Source organism: Salvelinus alpinus, chromosome 3, assembly GCF_045679555.1.
Source record: "Salvelinus alpinus chromosome 3, SLU_Salpinus.1, whole genome shotgun sequence".
Taxonomy (NCBI): domain Eukaryota; kingdom Metazoa; phylum Chordata; class Actinopteri; order Salmoniformes; family Salmonidae; genus Salvelinus; species Salvelinus alpinus.
The window spans coordinates 44,573,012-44,592,198 of NC_092088.1; the positions used below are offsets into that span (position 1 = coordinate 44,573,012).

The 19,187-nt window shown below is 43.0% G+C and overlaps 1 protein-coding gene across 3 annotated transcripts in view; it reads right to left on the reverse strand.

The window, feature by feature from the left end:
- The window catches only part of LOC139570786 (bone morphogenetic protein receptor type-1A-like), a 51,314-nt gene that overhangs the window by 11,344 nt on the left and 20,783 nt on the right, over positions 1–19,187 (reverse strand). The window contains exon 3 of one of the 3 annotated variants that reach the window (XM_071392952.1): positions 7,298–7,632. In XM_071392952.1, coding sequence (XP_071249053.1) covers positions 7,298–7,364 — 67 coding nt within the window. In that variant the 5' untranslated portion in view covers positions 7,365–7,632. Of the gene's footprint in view, positions 1–859; positions 4,580–7,288; positions 7,633–19,187 lie in introns of those variants that run through there. The other 2 variants (XM_071392951.1, XM_071392953.1) reach the window with 2 other exon arrangements.

Genomic DNA, 19,187 nt, shown 5'->3' on the forward strand with positions numbered 1-19,187 from the left:
AGAGTTGTTGTTCTAGTCTTTCTCAGGGTTATTTCCCTCGCTTTACAACCAAGTGTCCTGGAGGTTCTAAATTCAGGCTGCATTCTCTGAGTAATTCCATTGGTAAATGACCATTAAAAAGGAAAGTGGAGCGATACAATAGCTTCTGCTGGGCTTCGGTTCCTTTTTACAGTTCATTTGTACACTGATCGCGTACATAGAGACTCACTGGCATACTAGCCTAACTGCAGAAATAGACTACTACTACTACTACTACTACTACTACAAATGCTTCACTTTAGGTACTGTACTTCAGCCAAGAGAATTTCCAATAAATGTAATTGAAACCCCAGAGGGTGGCAGGTAAAAAACCTGCCAGACATAACTTGGTTTTGGGATCCTAAACTAAAACGATTGCGAAACACTTCTACAAACGCATAACAGCTGTATCGAAATGGGGGGGAAAAACACCCATTAGACACTCTATATTATTTCACTTCAACAACTAAAGCAAAGCTGATCACAACTTTCTTCACTAAGATGTTGTGTGCATAGAGAAGGGAGACAACTAGGCAAGTGACTCACTACAGTCCTCATTAATGTGTCAAGGGCATATTTCACGAGGACAGATTTATGAAGCCTGAGTGAGAGGGGAAATCAGTGTGGCAGAGGTTGTGAGCTCATAGCTGTATCGTTAGAGCTGGGGTCCTAGGGCATAGAACAAACCATAATGTGTTGTACAAACAAAGGTGGTGGGGGCTACCGGTTACGGCGGCACCACCCTGAAAATAATTAAGTGCTAATGGAAACCTGAGCAGTCCTACAGTGAGATAGCAGAGCTGGCCTCGGGAAGCTGGGAACCAGGGGCTTTGAAGTTTACCTTCTATCAGTGAAGGGGGAAAACGACACACAGATTACAGGACTCCAGAGTTCCGACATTCTCCTGGGTGGTGGGAATAGACTCAGTCTCGCGGTTTCTTCGCTCTACATCCGTCACAAACACGGTCTCTCACACACACACACACCCAAAGAAATAAAGCTCAGAAAAGGAGGCAGATAGTCTAGACCGCTTGCCATTGATATTACACACAGGAGATTTAAATCAAAATCATATCAGAAATTGTTCCGCTAATAAACTACACCTAAGTGGTGGCATGGCCCAGGGCCCAGTTTGAGCTGGGCTGTCCCATGGCGAAGTCAGAGCTGTGTAGGGAGGCAGTGTGGAAACTTATAAACACACAGCAGACTGGAACCGGATCAAACGGGCCAGGCCCCAAATAAAAACCAGAGCGCTATGGGTAGATGGCTCTTTCTCCCTCCCACACTCTCAGCTCCTTCGCTCTCCCTCTGGGAGCTGTGCCTGGTCTAGACTGGCTTAAGTCATGTTTGAGTGATGGGGGGCGATTCAGGAGGCTCCGGACGCTTTGATGAGGTGATGAAAGCCTCTGATAGTCCACATAAAACTGACACGTTTTTACTGGGGGCTGTGAGGACTTTTAAGGCCTCTCTCCATCTCACTGGAGTCTACAGAGAAAGCCATGTTGACAATACAAGATTTAAAGTTCAACATCAATCCCCCCCAAAGAGCCTCAAAGCACTTTTTGTTCCTATATGGCCTCGCTAGTGAAAACACGGAGTACCTCTCTCCCCCTTTACAAGGAGGCCTGTGATTGGCTGGGGAGCAGTGGCTGTCAGTGAGGCTGGAAATGGCTGCTGCTCTCTCTAACTCTGCCTCCACATGTGTGCTTAATTCTGCCGCCAGTCACGGCGGAGTCTGAGGTCTGGCAGAGCACGCCCAGTAATGAGCCTCTCCATCTCCAGTCAGCCACATGCTGCACTCTTAAAGGGCCAGCACACTCCGACTAACGAGACACTCCATCTACAGGCAATGTAATGCATGGCTCTTAAAGGGCCAGCAGCAGAATAGTTTTTTTTTGTCAGGTCCAGCCTAGAGTGCCGCTCCATGATCTAAACAGTGTTCTGAACTGGTTGTTCTACCAACAGGGGCCACTGTGGAGGTGAGGCGAGTAATGTGGAAGTGAGGCGACTAACCTGTACCCCGCACATTGACTCGGTAACCGATACCTCCTGTATATAGTCTTTGTTATTTTGTGTTGACATTTTTTTTAACTTAAGAAAATATTTACAAAACAAACTAAACACTGCATCGTTGGTTAAGGGCTTGTAAGTAAGCATTTCACTGTATTCGGACCATGTGACACACAAATTGATCATCCTCTTTTACCACTTCCCCAAATCTTTCCCATTACAGCTCGAGGTGGGTGAGTCGGCAAGAAATAGTATGGAGGTATTAGCTGACAATTATATAAGTCATACAACAAGTGAGACACCCAATTTGATGGCTCCCCTTTCAGCTCCATCATCACTTTCACAGTAGCAAAGGACAGACATGTATACCTCTCACGTTGTTCCTCAGGTTTGTGATGCTGACAATAGAAAAATGACAGGTGTTACCGTAACCTCTTCACCACAGTACATTTCAACACCACAAATCTATTACATTTTGTTCATATTAACCACTACAAGGCTTTTGTCCAAAATGTAGGGGGGGGGGACCCACCTTTCCTTCCATCTGTTCTTTGAGTGCTATTGGAGAACTTCCTGAGAAGTTTATTCAACAACCCTTGTTACCCAGCAACAGTTGAGTACCTTGAAAAATATTTAACAAGTTGCTACAACCTCACACTCATTAAAACTCCGCACACATGGAAAACAACAGAAAATAAAACTAGACCTATAAAACATGCACCTTCTCCCCTTGGTGAGACAACAGTGGAATTCTAATTGGTTTGTTGACACCTTTGGAACAAAAAAAAGTGAGTCTGAAAAGAGCATTCATAAGTTGGCACAGCAGGCCCCTTATACAGCCACCCTGGCAGCCTATTGCCCAGCGGGCACCTCTGTCCCTGCCCCCTCTCTCCGTAACGCTTGGCATATGCCAGACCCCACACTCCCTCGCTTATCAGCTAGTGTGGTGTAAAAAAATAGAAAAGCGGTAGAGAAAAAAAAACTCTTGTAGGATTTAATTATTTCCGGAGAACAATGAATGTTTGGAGTGGTTTTTGCCCTGTAACGACTGACAGTACTATAGAGGAAACGGTTAATGTGCAAAAAGGAACCCAGAGCGCCAACAATCAGTTCAACAGCTTCCTGTAGTGAGGGGGGTGGGTTCTCCGGCAAGTCACTACTGTCGATGACTAAGCTGCAAAGGAGGAAGGAAGGAGAGAGGCTAACCTGTCCCAGTGGGCACAGAGGCACTGTTTCACTGTACAGTATGCCTGGGACAAGGTAGACAAGGGCGACAGAGTCAACAGAGACTAATTAACAAAATAGCGTGGGCTCTGTGATAACAAAACACGGTCATAAATTCACAACTGATTCAGAGCTACGCTCTCTGAGACTAATCATCATACCTAACACTTGGACCAGCCTCGCCTTCCTCTTATCAGCTCGCTTGTGTGTGTGTGTGTGTGTGTATGTATACGCTCGCTCAAAGGCTCTGCTTTCAGAGTAATCAACTCCTGATATTTGCCTTCACATCTCATTGGCTGGTTAAAAGGTGACCTTTTACGAGCCTGAGAGCTGCATCTTTATGGCCATGGTTGGCTTTTATGGCTGCTGGGTGAGTCACTGTGGAGGCCCAGCTGGGAAGGCAGTATGAGAGCAACAGTAGGAGCAGCTAGGGGAGCAGAGAGAGGCCCTTTTATGAGGCCCCGGCACATTAAGATAGCGCCATATCCTTCCGACATCATATCCTTCCGACATCAAACACGGCAGTACAAAACCAGCGTGATGCTCGAGTCTTCCGTGACTAAATTGTTTTTGTGATCGGAGCATATTCAGTGTCTTTTGGACACACGGACACACATTTGGAACGTGTAGGCCTAATTTTCCAATTTAAGGGCAAAATAAGGCAGAAAGCAACGCCACAGTGCTGTGATGATCTATCCGCTGTATCCTGGGAACATCACATGACATTCAACATGTTCTAATCTCATTGAGAACAGGGCATTTTCCAAGTGGCGGGTACCATTCACTCCTCATGGGTGTTTCTGCACGGTATGGTAAACTTGGTATTGAGAGAAGGGACTGCGAGTTGCGCCTATGGTGTTTGGTCCCAATGGTTAGGTCCCCTAATTAGAATATAAAACAGAACATTGTCATAGCCATATTACCCTGTTCGGACCACCTGGGGGGGTTACAGTAATATTCTTTAACTAGGTAGCTTAGGCCATGCATTTCTAAAGGCCCTGCATTTGCCGCTAATTCACTCTAATCGCGGCCATTACAACGGCTTAAGATACTGATCTCTCCATAGTGGGGGGTGGGGGACCATGGGTCACATGAAGGGGTAGCTTAAAGGCTGAAAAATCAAACTACTCATGCTAATTTAGTTTAACAATGTTTATCAAGCCCCTCCTCCAAATGGAATTGACAGATGAGTGTTTTAACAGTAGCCACATCAAAACTTGCTTTCTGAAGTTAGTCTCGTCTTGGATTCATAAAGGAGATCAAATTGGAAATTGCTGGACGGATTGGGTTAAATTGTTACTAGCTATTCAGCATTAATCATACGAGAACAATGGGAAAATTGGACACCTATTCATAATAAATATAAAATAATTGCCCTTTTAAAAACAGAGATTATGTTATAAATTCTCAAAGAGGACTGCCAGGTCATTGAACCTTGCACAGAAACAAGTAAACTCTCCACCAAAACAGCATATTAGAGCAGGGCTATTCAACTGGCGGCATGTGGACCAGATCCGGCCCGTTTATTAATTTATAATGGCCCTTTGATAAATGATGAACATTAAAAGATGCACTATGCAGAAACAAAACAAGCAAGTATGATTTAGAGAATCATTGTACCATCTAACCAGTGAAATATATTTTCCATAACCGAAACTATTGTATTTTCAGCTGGTGTACAAAACCGAAAGTAAAAGACGCACAAACGGGAAACACAGAAATATCTCTCATAGAACAGATCCACCGATTCTTAGACTTGCTTTCAATGACTGAGATCTATAACTCACATTTCTATGTGAAATTGGTCAGGTCACCCAAAAAGTTACATATTGCAGCTTTAATGAAATATCTGGAAAAATTTGGTGCCAAAATGACAAGCACTATTGTTTCTAGTGTGCCTAGCAGTTTTTAGCGTTTTTTTTAGCACCTATGTGGCATGTTGCAAATGTTTTCATCATTTCAATTTGGCTCTAATGTGTGAACGGTTTAAACTACAAAAGATTATGACCCAACACGTACGTCCCTTCTGTTTTCCTCTCAGAGGAAGGACTGGTTAGAAGAAAGTGGGACAAAAAAATGAATTGAATTCAAAAGCATACTTCCTTCAGACTGGAATTTGGCATTACTTGATTTGACATATCTTTGCATTATTTATTTAGATTATTCGTTTTTAGATTAATTTAAAATGACCAAAATTAAAGAAGCTTTTAACTTTTTAGGGATAGGGGGCAGCATTTTCAATTTGGATGAATAGCGTGCCCAAAGTGAACTGCCTCCTACTCTGTCCCAGATGCTAATATATGCATATTATTATTACTATTGGATAGAAAACACTCAGAAGTTTCTAAAACTGTTTGAATCATGTCTGCGAGTATAACAGAACTCATATGGCAGGCAAAAACCCAAACAGGAAGTGGGAATTCTGAGGCTGGTCGATTTTCAACTCATCGCCTATTGAAATCCCAGTGGGATATGGATCTGTTTGCCCTTCCTACGCCTTCCACTAGATGTCAAGTCTGTAGAACGTTGAATGAAGCTTCTACTGTGATGTTAGGCCGGATGGGGGCTGTTTGAGTCAGTGGTCTGGCAGAGAGCCAGGTCCTGGTCACGCGCATTCCAAATGATATCGACTTGCGTTCCATTATTTCTAAAGACACAAAGGAATTCTCTGGTTGGAACGTTATTGAATATTTAGGATAACAACATCCTGAAGATTGATTCTATAGTTAGTTTGACAGGTTTATTCGACCTGTAATATAACTTTTTGAAGTTTTCGTCCGACGTTCGCCTGGACCTGCACGAGCGTTTGGATGTGTATACTAAACGCACTAACAAAAGTAGCTACTTGGACATAAATAATGGACATTATCGAACAAAACAACAATTTATTGTCGAACTAGGATTCCTGGGAGTGCATTCTGATGAAGATCAAAGGTAAGGGAATATTTATCATGTCATTTCGTATTTCTGTTGACTCCAACATGGCGGAGAAATGTTGTTTATATCTGAGCGCCGTCTCAGATTATTGCATGGTTTGCTTTTTCCGTAAAGTTTTTTTGAAATCTGACACAGCGGTTGCATTAAGAACAAGTGTATCTTTAATTCTATGTAAAACATGTATCTTTCAAAGTTTATGATGAGTATATCTGTTATTTGATGTGGCTCTCTGCAATTTCTCCAGATATTTTGGAGGCATTCCTGAACATGGCGACAATATAAACTTACACAATAAACTGATTTTTGGATATAAATATGCACAATTATCGAACTAAACATACATGTATTGTGTAACATGATGTCCTATGAGTGTCATCTGATGAAGATCATCAAAGGTTAGTGATTAATTGTATCTCTATTTCTGCTTTTTGTGACTCGTATCTTTGGCTGGGAAAATGGCTGTGTTTTTTGGACTTGGCGGAGATCTGACATAATCATATGTTGTGTTTTCGCTGTAAAGATTTTTTTTTATTAATTTTTTTTAAACATTTATATATATATTTTAAATCGGACACGATGGGTAGATTAACAAGATGTTTATCTTTCATTTGCTGTATTGGACTTGTTCATGTGTGAAAGTTACATATTTCAAAAAAATATTTTTGAATTTCCCGCGCTGCCTTTTCAGCGGAATGTTGCCGAGGGGTTCCGCTAGCGGAACGTGTGTCCTAGAATTAAATAGCTGTTTTGAAATGAATAGTTTCACATTTTTGGGGTGCACCTCGACTCACGTTGGTTGAGCGCCCTCCACTTCTTTCCTAATTCATTTTAGCAACATTTCATTTTAAGAAAAGTGCTTCACTGGTGTGTGTGCGGTGCTTTTTTTATACAGTTCTTCTGAAGAATAATCGCATGTAGAAAATGTCTGGCACCTATGCAATTAACTTTTTTTTTTTTCACACCCTTTAAGAATACAGTTAAATAGCCCTGTATTAGAGTGTCTATCCAACTAAAGAGAGTAGGAGGTACAGACAGAGTTGTGTGAGTTTGGGTGCAGTGGGACAACAGAGGACTACAATAACAGAGGAGCCAGTCTTACTTTGAATACCTTCAGCTCTGATCACCAGTAGGATGCAGAATCCCACCACGGAATTGTAAGAGGTCAACCCTGTCATCCTGGCACAGTGACTTGTGGAGACTTGAATGGCCTGGACTGCTCTCTGTGGGAGCTTGTTGGTCACCTCTGTAGGCTCTGAGGGTGGGCCTAGTCCTGTCCCTTCCTGGTTCAGCACAGGTTGAAGAGGTGCAGAGTAGTTTTCCCCCGTTGGGGGGAGTGGAGGTACGGGTGAATATGTATGGGGCAGGGAGAGAGGAGGGAGTGAGGGAGGATGGCACAAAAAAAAATCAAATCTTCTTTCTCACAAGCTCCCTCGGTCCAAAACCCTGGAAAATCAGAGAGAAAAGGAAAATACTGTTATAGGAAGTACAGTGTAATCACACAATTCTAGAACACTTGATCAACATTTTATAGCCTGGTTTTCCTCGCGCGTGTCACTGCAGAGAGTGGCGTGGCATGCCCTCACAGCAATGTCATGATCAAGTTTAGAGAGGGCAGTGGGTTTGACACCGACAGCCGACCCCTATTCGTCTTTGTGAGCCCTCGGCTGCACGTTATCAGATTTGCTGAGCAATTTAGCACAACTCGGGAGGAAACATACAGGACTGCGGTGGATAGAGAATAATGGTCGGTGGGGGCATCATTGCTCCTCTCAAACCGCACTGAGAAGAGCGACAGCATCAAAAGAGGGTAACATTACTCCCAACCAACAAATGGATTTTCCACTGGAGACTCATGCCTCCAATCCTCCCAGTCAAGTAAAAGCAGAGTTTAAAAAGGACAAAATGGCAGACTAATCAAATAAGGGAGATACAGAGCACATCTTATTTAATCTAAAGACGGGTTACCGTGCCAGAACAGAATTATGCAGCAGCGACTTCCCAACCGATTACATATCAGCTCCTTCGGCCACAAACAGAACACAGAAAAGCCACATATTTGATACTGGATGCAAGTAATAGGTATTGTAGAAAAGGTACCCTGCTGTCCACTCTTAACTAAGCAGATTGCTTCCAATGTGATTGAAATGTATTTGAAATCATGGCATCGTATGTCTGATGCAGAGGGTGCTGGAGAGGGGTAAATGGTGAGAAGGGTCTGAGGCTGATGTGTGACCCTGCTGACTCCTAACCGTACGCTTGGTTGATCAGAGGAGGACAATGCCAATGGGGCAAGGCAGGGCTCTCGGTCGCTCTAACCTCTAACGAACACGTGGGGTGACAACCAGCCTTGGACGATAACGCTCAAGAACCCAAAACTGCACTCTTTCATCCATTCTCCCCTTTTTGTTTTCCTTCCATTAGCGTGTGTGCTGTCCATCTTTGCCCTCTTGTTTTTTGCAGGCTTGACCTCGCAAATCCCGGTCAGGCTGGCGCTACTCTTGAATGGCTAAACATTCCCAAATTATTTGTTGAAGGATGTTCCGCAATTACCCGTGTTGGCCTCGCCCAGCGTTAATAACGAGATGTGTCTGTTCCCTTGTAGGCATGTGCGTCTCGCTGCAATTAGCGGCGCTGAGAAGGGGCCGTTCGAAGGGGGGGACAAATTAGCGGCGGAGCGGGCCGGTGTCTGTCACTTTTGATTTGCCCGAGGGGGACAAAGAGCCCCGACCTGTGCTCCACTTTTCACACATCCCTGACTGGGTAATGAGGGAACAAAGAAGGGCTCCTCGAGGCTGGGGTACAAGAGAGCCAACCAAGGTGTGTGCTCTGTGTGTGTGCGCGCATTACGTGAGGGATCGAGTGGGATAGGGAGAAGGAACAACTTAAGGGATGATGGTCAGGATGACAACTGCAGCAAGCAGTTCGTATCTCTTCGAGTGACTGAGAGTTTTACATTTATTTCAATAACCGGTGTGCAGACCAATACTGAGACAAATCAAGGGTAGAACTTTAAAGGGATTGCCTAATCAAATGTATAAGCAAACACATTGCATTAGCCCAAATGACAAAACACTACAATGCAGTTATAATACAAACAAACAATCTCAGCCCTGGGAGAGGAGTTGCTACCCCTATCAGGTGGAGGCAAGATGAGGCATGCAGGGGAAAAGCCTGTTGTGAGCCCCCAAGCCAGGAAGCTGTCCCAATCACCCCTGACACGTACACTTCCCTTCCCAAACAAGAGATGAACAGGGCGCGCACACACACACACACACAACAGCTGGGGCTGCTGATTGACATGGAGACGCACTATCAGTTACCCGTTCAAAAACAGCAGCTAGAAACTAGAGTAGCTGGCAGCTTTTCTCTAAGATTAACACAAGCCAACAAACAGAGGAAAACTGACTAGTAAATCAACAAGGGCATAGACTACAGTTAAATAAGATACTTTTGTATGAATATGGCATGTTATACAATGGTCCAGACACCTTTTTTGTGAGTTCACATGTTTGAGAAACTTACCCAAAAAAGCAAATCAATTCCTCGTCCTCATTGTGTAGTACGGGGGCACCGAAAAACCTGAACAAAGCCTCCAAAAACACCCAAATGCGTCCTTTCAGAAACAGCAAAACTCTCAGTATAGTGACGCAGGTGTTTAGATGTTGCACACATGAAATTGTCATTCCGAACTTCAGCTGCAATGTTATATTCCCTATTGCGCGACATGAGACGTTTCCCCTATCCAGCTGTTCCATTATCCTTGTAGCCTGCTGCTACATGTAACTGCCAAAATAAAGGAAACACCAACATAAAGCATCTTAATAGGGCGTTGGGCCATCACGAGCCGCCAGAATAGCTTCAATGCGCCTTGGCGTAGATTCTACAAGTGCCTGGAACTTCTTGTGGAAGGACCCCATGCTTTCAATATACTTTGTATCCCTTGTTTACTCAGGTATTTCCTGTAAATTTGGCAGTTAAACATAAAATGGACAGAGAGGTATCACTCGAGTCGCAACAAAATGGAATATAACATTGCGGCTAAAGTTTGGAATGACTATTTCATGTGTACAACATCTAAAAACTTGCGTCGCCGTATTCGGGTGTTTTTGGAGCCTTTGTTCGTGGTCAGGGCCCCCATACTACACAACGAGAACGAAAAAGTGATTTGCTGCTTGGGGTAATTTTCAAAAAACATTTGAAATCACAAAAAAAGGTGCCTGGACCCTTCTATAACATGCCGTTTCCATCAAAAATAGAGATTTGGTTGTAAAAAAAAAAAAAGAAACATCGTCTTTAAGACAGGCAGCAAGTAAAACTATTTTTAAAAAGCACCTACAATCAAAGGAGAATGAGTTCAACATTGAGGTACTAAAAGAGTGGGCTTGGGAGGCTGAAGAGTTTGTTGTCCTGTTGTCTCGGTAACTTTCCCTGCAGAGTACAGACATTTAGGCATCTAGGCAGACATTAGGCATACATTTAGGCAGACATTTAGGCATACAGACATCCTAGGCTAGCACCACCTGTACTCTTATACATGGTTCAGGACTCAGCAAGGTCTTGTTGTGACTTGTCAGAGGCAGAGCTAGCAGACTATCAGTACAAAACAAATCCCCTTTTGTCTGGCTGAGAGCACAAGAGTCTGGGTTGATGTGGTGAAGCATAATTAACATAGCATATGTTTACCTGGTATTACTTATTTTACCCTCACACCTCAATTGTGGCCATCCAGGTAAAGCACCTTCCCCTAAAGAAACACTACTACCAAGAGCTACTGAAACGTGCAGACCTATAGGTAGTTGGAAGATTGCGTCACCACAGTCTTCAACCTTTTTGGGAGAGCTAGCCCTGTGCTCACTCCATTCCCACAGATGATGAAAGGGGGCATTGTCATGTGATGGTGGTGCCACCTGTATAGAATAATAACCCTTACACCGAACCACTGATGGTCAACTCCTTGGGAAAGGAATTCTGGGTCGCACCACTCAATGAATGCCAGGAAATCCAATGGGCTGGAAATCCAAGGAGCGGCTACAGGCTGGACAACATTTAGAAAACGCTCCTAATAGGTCTTTAAATCCCTTCTGGAGACTGACATGAACTGATAAGAATCACTCCATTAGGTCAGAAACAACAATGGCCCTATTACAACTATGAGAGATGAAGGCCAGTCTGAGGAGCAGAGGGGCAAAAGAGATTTTACCATTCGTTGTGGCTGGTAACGCAACATTCTTGGTCAGCAGCTGAAATTTACCATAAATATCATGTTAGCCACTAAGCACCTTTTCCTCTAAAACACATTACAATACTGAATAATGAAACAAACCACAAGCATTTGCAGACAATTAAATGTTTTATTTTCTTGTCCATACACATTAAATTAGCTCCTCAAGGACAACCACCACCCGAGCCATTGCCTGTTCACCCCGCTATCACCCAGAAGGCGAGATCAGTACAGGTGCATCAAAGCTGGGACCGAGAGACAGAAAAACAGCTTCCATCTCAAGGCCATCAGACTGTTAAATAGACATCACTAGCACAGAGAGGCTGCTGCCTACATACAGATTTGAAATCATTGGCCACTATTATAATGTTTACATATCTTGCATTACTTATCTCATATGTACAGTTGAAGTCAGAAGTTTACATACACTTAGGTTGGAGTCATTAAAACTTGTTTTTCAACCACTCCACAAATTTCTTGTAAAGAAATTATAGTTTTGGCAAGTCGGTTAGGACATGTACTTTGTGCATGACAAGTAATTTCTCCAACAATTGTTTACAGACAGATTATTTCACTTATAATTCACTGTATCACAATTCTACTGGGTCAGAAGTTTACATACACTAAGTTGACTGTGCCTTTAAACAGCTCGGAAATTCCAGAAAATGATGTCATGGCTTTAGAAGCTTCTGATAAATGATGTCAATCAGCCGGAGTCAATTGGAGGTGGACCTGTGGATGTATTTCAAGGCCTACCTTTGCTTGACATCATGGGAAAATCAAAAGATATTAGCCAAGACCTCAGAAAAAATAATTGTAAACCTCCATAAGTCTGGTTGATCCTTGGGAGCAATTTCCAAACGCCTGAAGGTATCACGTGCATCTGTACAAACAATAGTACGCAAGTATAAACACCATGGGACAACGGCAGCCGCCATATCGCTCAGGAAGGAGACGCCTTCTGTCTCCTAGAGATGAGCGTACTTTGGTACGAAAAATGTAAATCAATCCCAGAACAACAGTTGTGAAGATGCTGGAGGAAACAGGTACAAAAGTATCTATATCCACAGTAAAACGAGTCCTATATCGACATAACCTGAAAAGCCGCTCAGCAAGGAAGAAGCCACTGCTCCAAAACCTCCATAAAAAAGCCAGACAACGGTTTGCAACTGCACATGGGGACAAAGATCGTACTTCTTGGAGAAATGTCCTCTGGGCTGACGAAATAAAAATAGAACTGTTTGGCCATAATGACCATCATTATGTTAGGAGGAAAAAGGGGGAGGCTTGCAAGCCGATGAACACCATCCCAACCGTGAAGCACGGGGTGGCAGGATCATGTTGTGGGGGTGCTTTGCTGCAGGAGGGACTGATGCACTTCACAAAATAGATGGCATCATGAGGAGAGAAAATAATGTGGATATATTGAAGCAACATCTCAAGACATCAGTCAGGAAGTTAAAGCTTGGTCGCAAATGGGTCTTCCAAATGGACAATGACCCCAAGCATACTTCCAAAGTTGTGGCAAAATGGCTTAAGGACAACAAAGTCAAGGTATTGGAGTGACCATCACAAAGCCCTGACCTCAATCCCATAGAAAAATGGTGGGCAGAACTGAAAAGGCCGGTGCGAGCAACGAGGCCTACAAACCTGACTCAGTTACACCAGCTCTGACAGGAGGAATGGGCCAAAATTCACCCAACTTATTCTGGGAAGCTTGTGGAAGGCTACCCGAAACATTTGACCAAAGTTAAACAATTTAAAGGCAACGCTACCAAATACTCATTGAGAATATGTAAACTTCTGACCCACTGGGAATGTGATTAAAGAAATTAAAGCTGAAATAAATCATTCACTCTGCTATTATTCTGACATTTCACATTCTTAAAATATAGTGGTGATCCTAACTGACCTAAGACAGGGAATTTTTACTAGGATTAAATGTCAGGAATTGTGGAAAACTGAGTTTAAATGTATTTGGCTAAGGTGTATGTAAACTTCAACTGTATATACTGTATTCAATTATATCTATTGCTTCTTAGCCTATGCTGCTCTGAATTGCTCATCCATATATTTATATATTCTCATTCCTTTCCTTAGATTTGTGTGTATTAGGTATTTTTTATGAAATTGTTAGATATTACTTGTTAGATATTGCTGCACTTTCGGAACTAGAAGCACAAGCATTTCACTACACTCGCAATAACATCTGCTAAACACGTATGTGACCAATAAAAATAGATACACTCCTGCTAGCCAAGTAACATGCTTCATGATCAAGTAATGTTAGCATATCAATATTGAGCGCTTACCCCTCCCATATGAATATAACATGTACAGTAACATTATCATACAGTGTCATTCATATAATATAGGCTACACAGCTAGGTAACGTTAGCAAGCGAGCTAGCAAGCCCAACAAAATCATTTCTGTCATGTTTAGCTTTACCATTGCTAGATAGGCGCTATTAGGCTTACCGTAAAATTTCAAATAAACTCGGAAATTAATTGCTTAAATCACTGAACACAACAGGTGCTTAAATAAGCTAATAGTGTCTCTAATATTAGAGACAGGCTTCTATTTGAGCCAGGCGTCCATTTCCTCCATTGTTTAATTCCAGCATTTTAGTAAAATTCTTAATTTCCTGCACTGTGTTATCATTTATACACCAGGTCACTTATTTTGTCTTGGTATGCCTCTATTTCAACAAAAAACTTGTCCTTGGCAATAATTATTCTCCTCTGACTGTGCATTTTCATCAGTTCTTACTTTGACGATTTCTATGGGTCTTGAAGTTGACTGTTTTTGTGTTTGCCCGTTACCTAGCAGTTCTCAGCTGTTAGCAGCCAATGGCTAGCAGTTTCTTTCTGGCAATAAAAACAGATGATTGCCATTACTGAATTTTTTTATGTAACAAATCAAACATGAAACCTCAAACAAAATCATGGTAACCTCAAACAATTCATTTGGAAATATTATTTATTATTTGAAATTTTATTTGCTGAAATGTGTGCAATTGCATGGCTATTAAGAGGGATTGGCGCATATTTGAGGCTGAATAATTTAAGTTTTACACTACACTAGCTACAGTATTAAAGTTACCTTAGAATAAACCAGGCTTAACTTTATCAATATCATGGAAGTCATGAGGTAAACACAAATTGTGACATAAAACGTTGATAATTCCCTGGGGAATTGCTTCTTGCCTGGATCTCGGTGGCAGCTCAGTGCAGTCAAGCAAACGAGAAGTTACTGTTGAGATTTAAAGCTACAATGACAATTTCAGAATGTAACTGGCTGTTACAACAATTTCAGGTAAAAACGCAATAAAACAGTTTTTTTTTAAGTTGGAAAATGTCTACTTTTCAGCTGTTTCAAAAACTGTAAGAGTGTTGGCTCAACAAGACATTTCTGTTTACACTGCCTTGTTTAGATGGGAGCAACTGGTAAGCGAGTGTCTTGCGCTCCGGAGGTTGAGGTCGAGATGTGACAAGTACGCTAGTTTACATTCCATTATGTAGCCGAGGGTATTTTTGCGAAAATTCTAGTAAATGTGGAAATCCTGATGGAAATTATAAAGAAATTGCCGTCGTTCCAGAACACCGCACAGTGCTTATTCTCAGGACAAGAACATCTAGAAACTGTCTAACCTGAGGTGAATTTGAAGTGATAGTGCACTCCCAAAGTATGAAACTCACTGACACATTTTGATTTTCCGACTGAACAATCCCTTAAAGCTGAACATGGCCGTATGGTAGGGCCAGAGTCAGGAATGATCTTGGTATGTCCAACCCGTGCCAAATGTATACAATTTTACAAATGACAATCTCAGGATTCTCTTTCGTCAGCATATGAATCCACTCCACTCGAACTGAGACCTGGTATAGAAACAACAGATGCTGCACCCCCACTTCCTCATATAGTAACAGCTCTGTAAAATGAGCCTGGAGCTGCATGCCTCCTCTGTGCTTTGGGGGGGGGGGGGTCGCAGACATCAATAATCCAACTCTAATGCCTCTCCGCTTCCTCCTCTGGAAAGCTGCAGGGGAGACCAGACATCAATAACCAACCTTAATGCATCTGCACTTCCCGTTCTGGAAGAAAGCAATCTAAATGAAAACAAAGCTGCCTGATTGACTTCAATGCTTACTTTCCATCTCCTAAGCTTGAAGAATAAATGGACTAATATTGGGCGTTTTAGTGGAGGGTAATAAGGTAGACTTGAGCAATACGGGCCTGGTGAATGGACAACAGACACAAGCGGGTGTAAATGAGAAACACTTTGGTACAACTAAACACTCTTGCTACATCTCTCACACAGCCTTGGAAAGAGCTCTTCACTACAGCCATGCTGCTATGTCATTTGTCTCCTCTCACCCCCCCCCGCCCACTCCTCCCTCGCTCCTGCTCTTCCACTACTTTGGCCCAGATCCCTGGCCTCTCCTGGGGCCCCTCCATGCAGGCAGCCCTCTCCTTGCTGCAGGCAGCCTTCTCCCAGTGTCAGCGCCCTGCCCACATGCCTTTCAAGGCCTGCTAGACTGCAGGGCAGACTTTCTGGCTCCACTGCCATTGTTTGCTTGGCTGATTTGCACCTCATCCAGGGAGTGGATTAGCATAAGAATACCCATCCACACTGAGCTGCCGCCTTTTCCTCCTTATCCATGACTTAATTCTTCATCCTCTTCCTCATTTTTCTCCTCCACACTCTCCAGCATCTCTCCCTTCCTCATTGACAAATTTCAGAAGACAGTGCGTGAGTCCCTATTGGTAGGGAGATTTACTTCCGTGAGTAGGAGAAACAAAAGTTAATTTGAAGGGCAAAATAACACCTGCCACTGCTCAAATACACCCAAAACCCCACAGTGTATATAAGTATAAGATTAATATTCGCCTAGGACTTTTGAACCGGTTTACACCTTAAACAGCTAAAATGATAGTTCAAACATCTCTACCGATGTTGCTCAAACAGAGTGTGTGAGGTAGGGTAAGTGTTTTATCATGACAGTGTCACTAGGGAAACACTTTGCCTAACCTATGTGTCATAAAGCATACATTGTTACCATACACATGACAAATTATAACATCAGTTAGGTTAGGGAGGACCACTAGAGGTACACAAACTTGGTGATGTCATAAGAATTGAGAAATAAGAGCGTGTGCGTCTAAAGTACACTACAAGATAGAGGCCACAACTGTGATCTGACGCGTCACACCTGCCATTCCCATTTCACACAGTGAATGAGTGTGACCAGGGCAGAATCTATGAAAAGGAGCTGCAGAGGCTTTTTAACTCTAAAGATAGGCTAGGCAAATGTTGAAACAAAAACTTAACACTAAACTTAAAATCAGAAACCACGATGTCGTAGTCCACACAGACAAATCCATTTGTTCAGAACTGTTGACCAAACTGAACTCAACATGTGTTTTGCTTTAAACATTCAACTGTATTCCAACATGGGTTTGTGGCAAAAATTTAGGCTGTGATCCATGGACACACTGAAGTGAGAAGGTATTGTGTTAAATAGAAGCCTCTCTCTGGAGTGGAAGGTTTGTGACTCTAAATCCAAGATGGCATAGCAGTCAGACGTCTTTGTCCTTCATATTGTTGTGTCCCATGTATATATTTTTCATCACATATTTTTTTCTAAACCTAAACTGCAAAATACTCTGCTGCAACCCACCTCACCCAATGTGGTGTGGATCTGTTTTTCTAAAGTATTTTTTATTTACCTCGAATCCAGAATCCCCTAACAGAAGACAGCCAGCTCACTAGCTACTAGCCAGCTAACCACTGCTAGCGGTCACCAGCTAACCTTTAGCTCGGAAAGCTCTCACCAGTTTGGACAACGCGACTCAAACCAGAGCATACCAGACCTATTTTCTCTCCATATCCCCGGATTCCTACCGCAAGCTCTGGACATTTTCCGCTGGACCATCGCAGCTAGCTAGCTGCTATCCGAGTGACTACTCCGGCTAACGTTGGTCCCGAAGCAAGCCTGGAGCTAGGGCATGCTAGGCCCTTTCTCCCAGCTAGCTAAAGAGGCCCATCAGCCACTCCTGGGCTACAATACCCAGACCGTTTCTACTGCTGGTACGGGGCACGGAACCCCGCCGATCCTTCACGGCTGGACTACGACGTAATCTGCTCAAAGGGGTACTCAACTGGCCTCTACATTGCGATGTCCCCTGAATGCCCATCTGCTAGCCGTGGCCCGCTAGCTGTCTAGAGCATATTGGACTGTTAGCTGTATAGAGCCATCGGCCAATTTCTTGGGCCACTATACCTATTTTGCCAATTGGACCTGGACCCCTCTGCAACTCGGAACCCTACTAATCCATCACGACTGGTCTATCGACGTCACCGCATGCGGAGGCTAAAACAGACTTTCCTCCATCGAGACGTCCCTCTAAGGCCCTCTGCTAGCTGTCTGAATCGCCGTGTCTCCAGCCAGCCCAACCACTCACTCACTGGACCCCTATTGATCTCCCGGCTACGCATGCCTCTCCCTAATATCAATATGCCTATGTCCATTACTGTTCTGGTTAGTGATTACTGTCTTATTTCACTGTAGAGCCTCTAGCCATGCTCAATATGCCTTAGCCCACCATTTAGTTCCACCTCCCACATATGTGGTGACATCACCTGGTTTAAACGTCTCTAGAGACAATATCTCTTATTACTCAATGCCTAGGTTTACCTCCAATATACTCACATCCTACCATACCTTTGTCTGTACATTATGCCTTGAATCTATTCTATCGCGCCTAGAAACCGGCTCCTTTTACTCTTTTCTGAACGTAATAGACGACCAGTTCTGATAGCCTTTAGCCGTACCCTTATCCTACTCCTCCTCTGTTAGCACACTCTGCCAACCCGGATGTCCTAGCCGTGTCTGAATCCTGGCTTAGGAAGAACACCAAAAACCCTGAAATTTCCATCCCTACCTATAACATTTTCCGACAAGATAGAACTGCCAGAGGGGGCGGGGTTGCAATCTACTGCAGAAAACTTTACGGAAAAAGCAAACCATGCAATAATCTGAGACGGCGCTCAGATAGAAACAACATTTCTCCTCCATGTTGGAGTCAACAGAAATTACATTATAAATATTCCCTTACCTTTGATGATCTTCATCAGAATGCACTCAGGAATCCTAGTTCCACAAAAAATTGTTTTGTTCGATAATGTCCATTATTTATGTCCAAGTAGCTACTTTTGTTAGCACGTTTAGTACACATATCCAAACGCAGGTCCAGGCGAACTTCGGCTTAAAACTTCAAAAAGTTATATAACAGGTCGAATAAACTTGTCAAACTAAGTATAGAATCAATCTTTAGGATGTTGTTATCATAAATATTCAATAACGTTCCAACCGGAGAATTCCTTTGTGTCTATAGAAGTAATGGAACGCAAGTCGATATCATGTGGAATGCGCATGACCAGGACCTGGCTCTCTGCCAGACCACTGACTCAAACAGCTCCCATTCGGCTCAACAGCACAGTAGAAGCTTCATTCAACGTTCTACAAACTGTTGACATCTAGTGGAAGCCGTAGGAGGTGCAAACAGATCCATATCCCACTGGGATTTCAATAGGCGATGAGTTGAAAATCGACCAGCCTCAGAATTCCCACTTCCTATTTGGATTTTTTCTCAGGTTTTTGCCTGCCGTATGAGTTCTGTTATACTCACAGACATGATTCAAACAGTTTTAGAAACTTCTGAGTGTTTTCTATCCAATAGTAATAATAATATGCATATATTATCATATGGGAC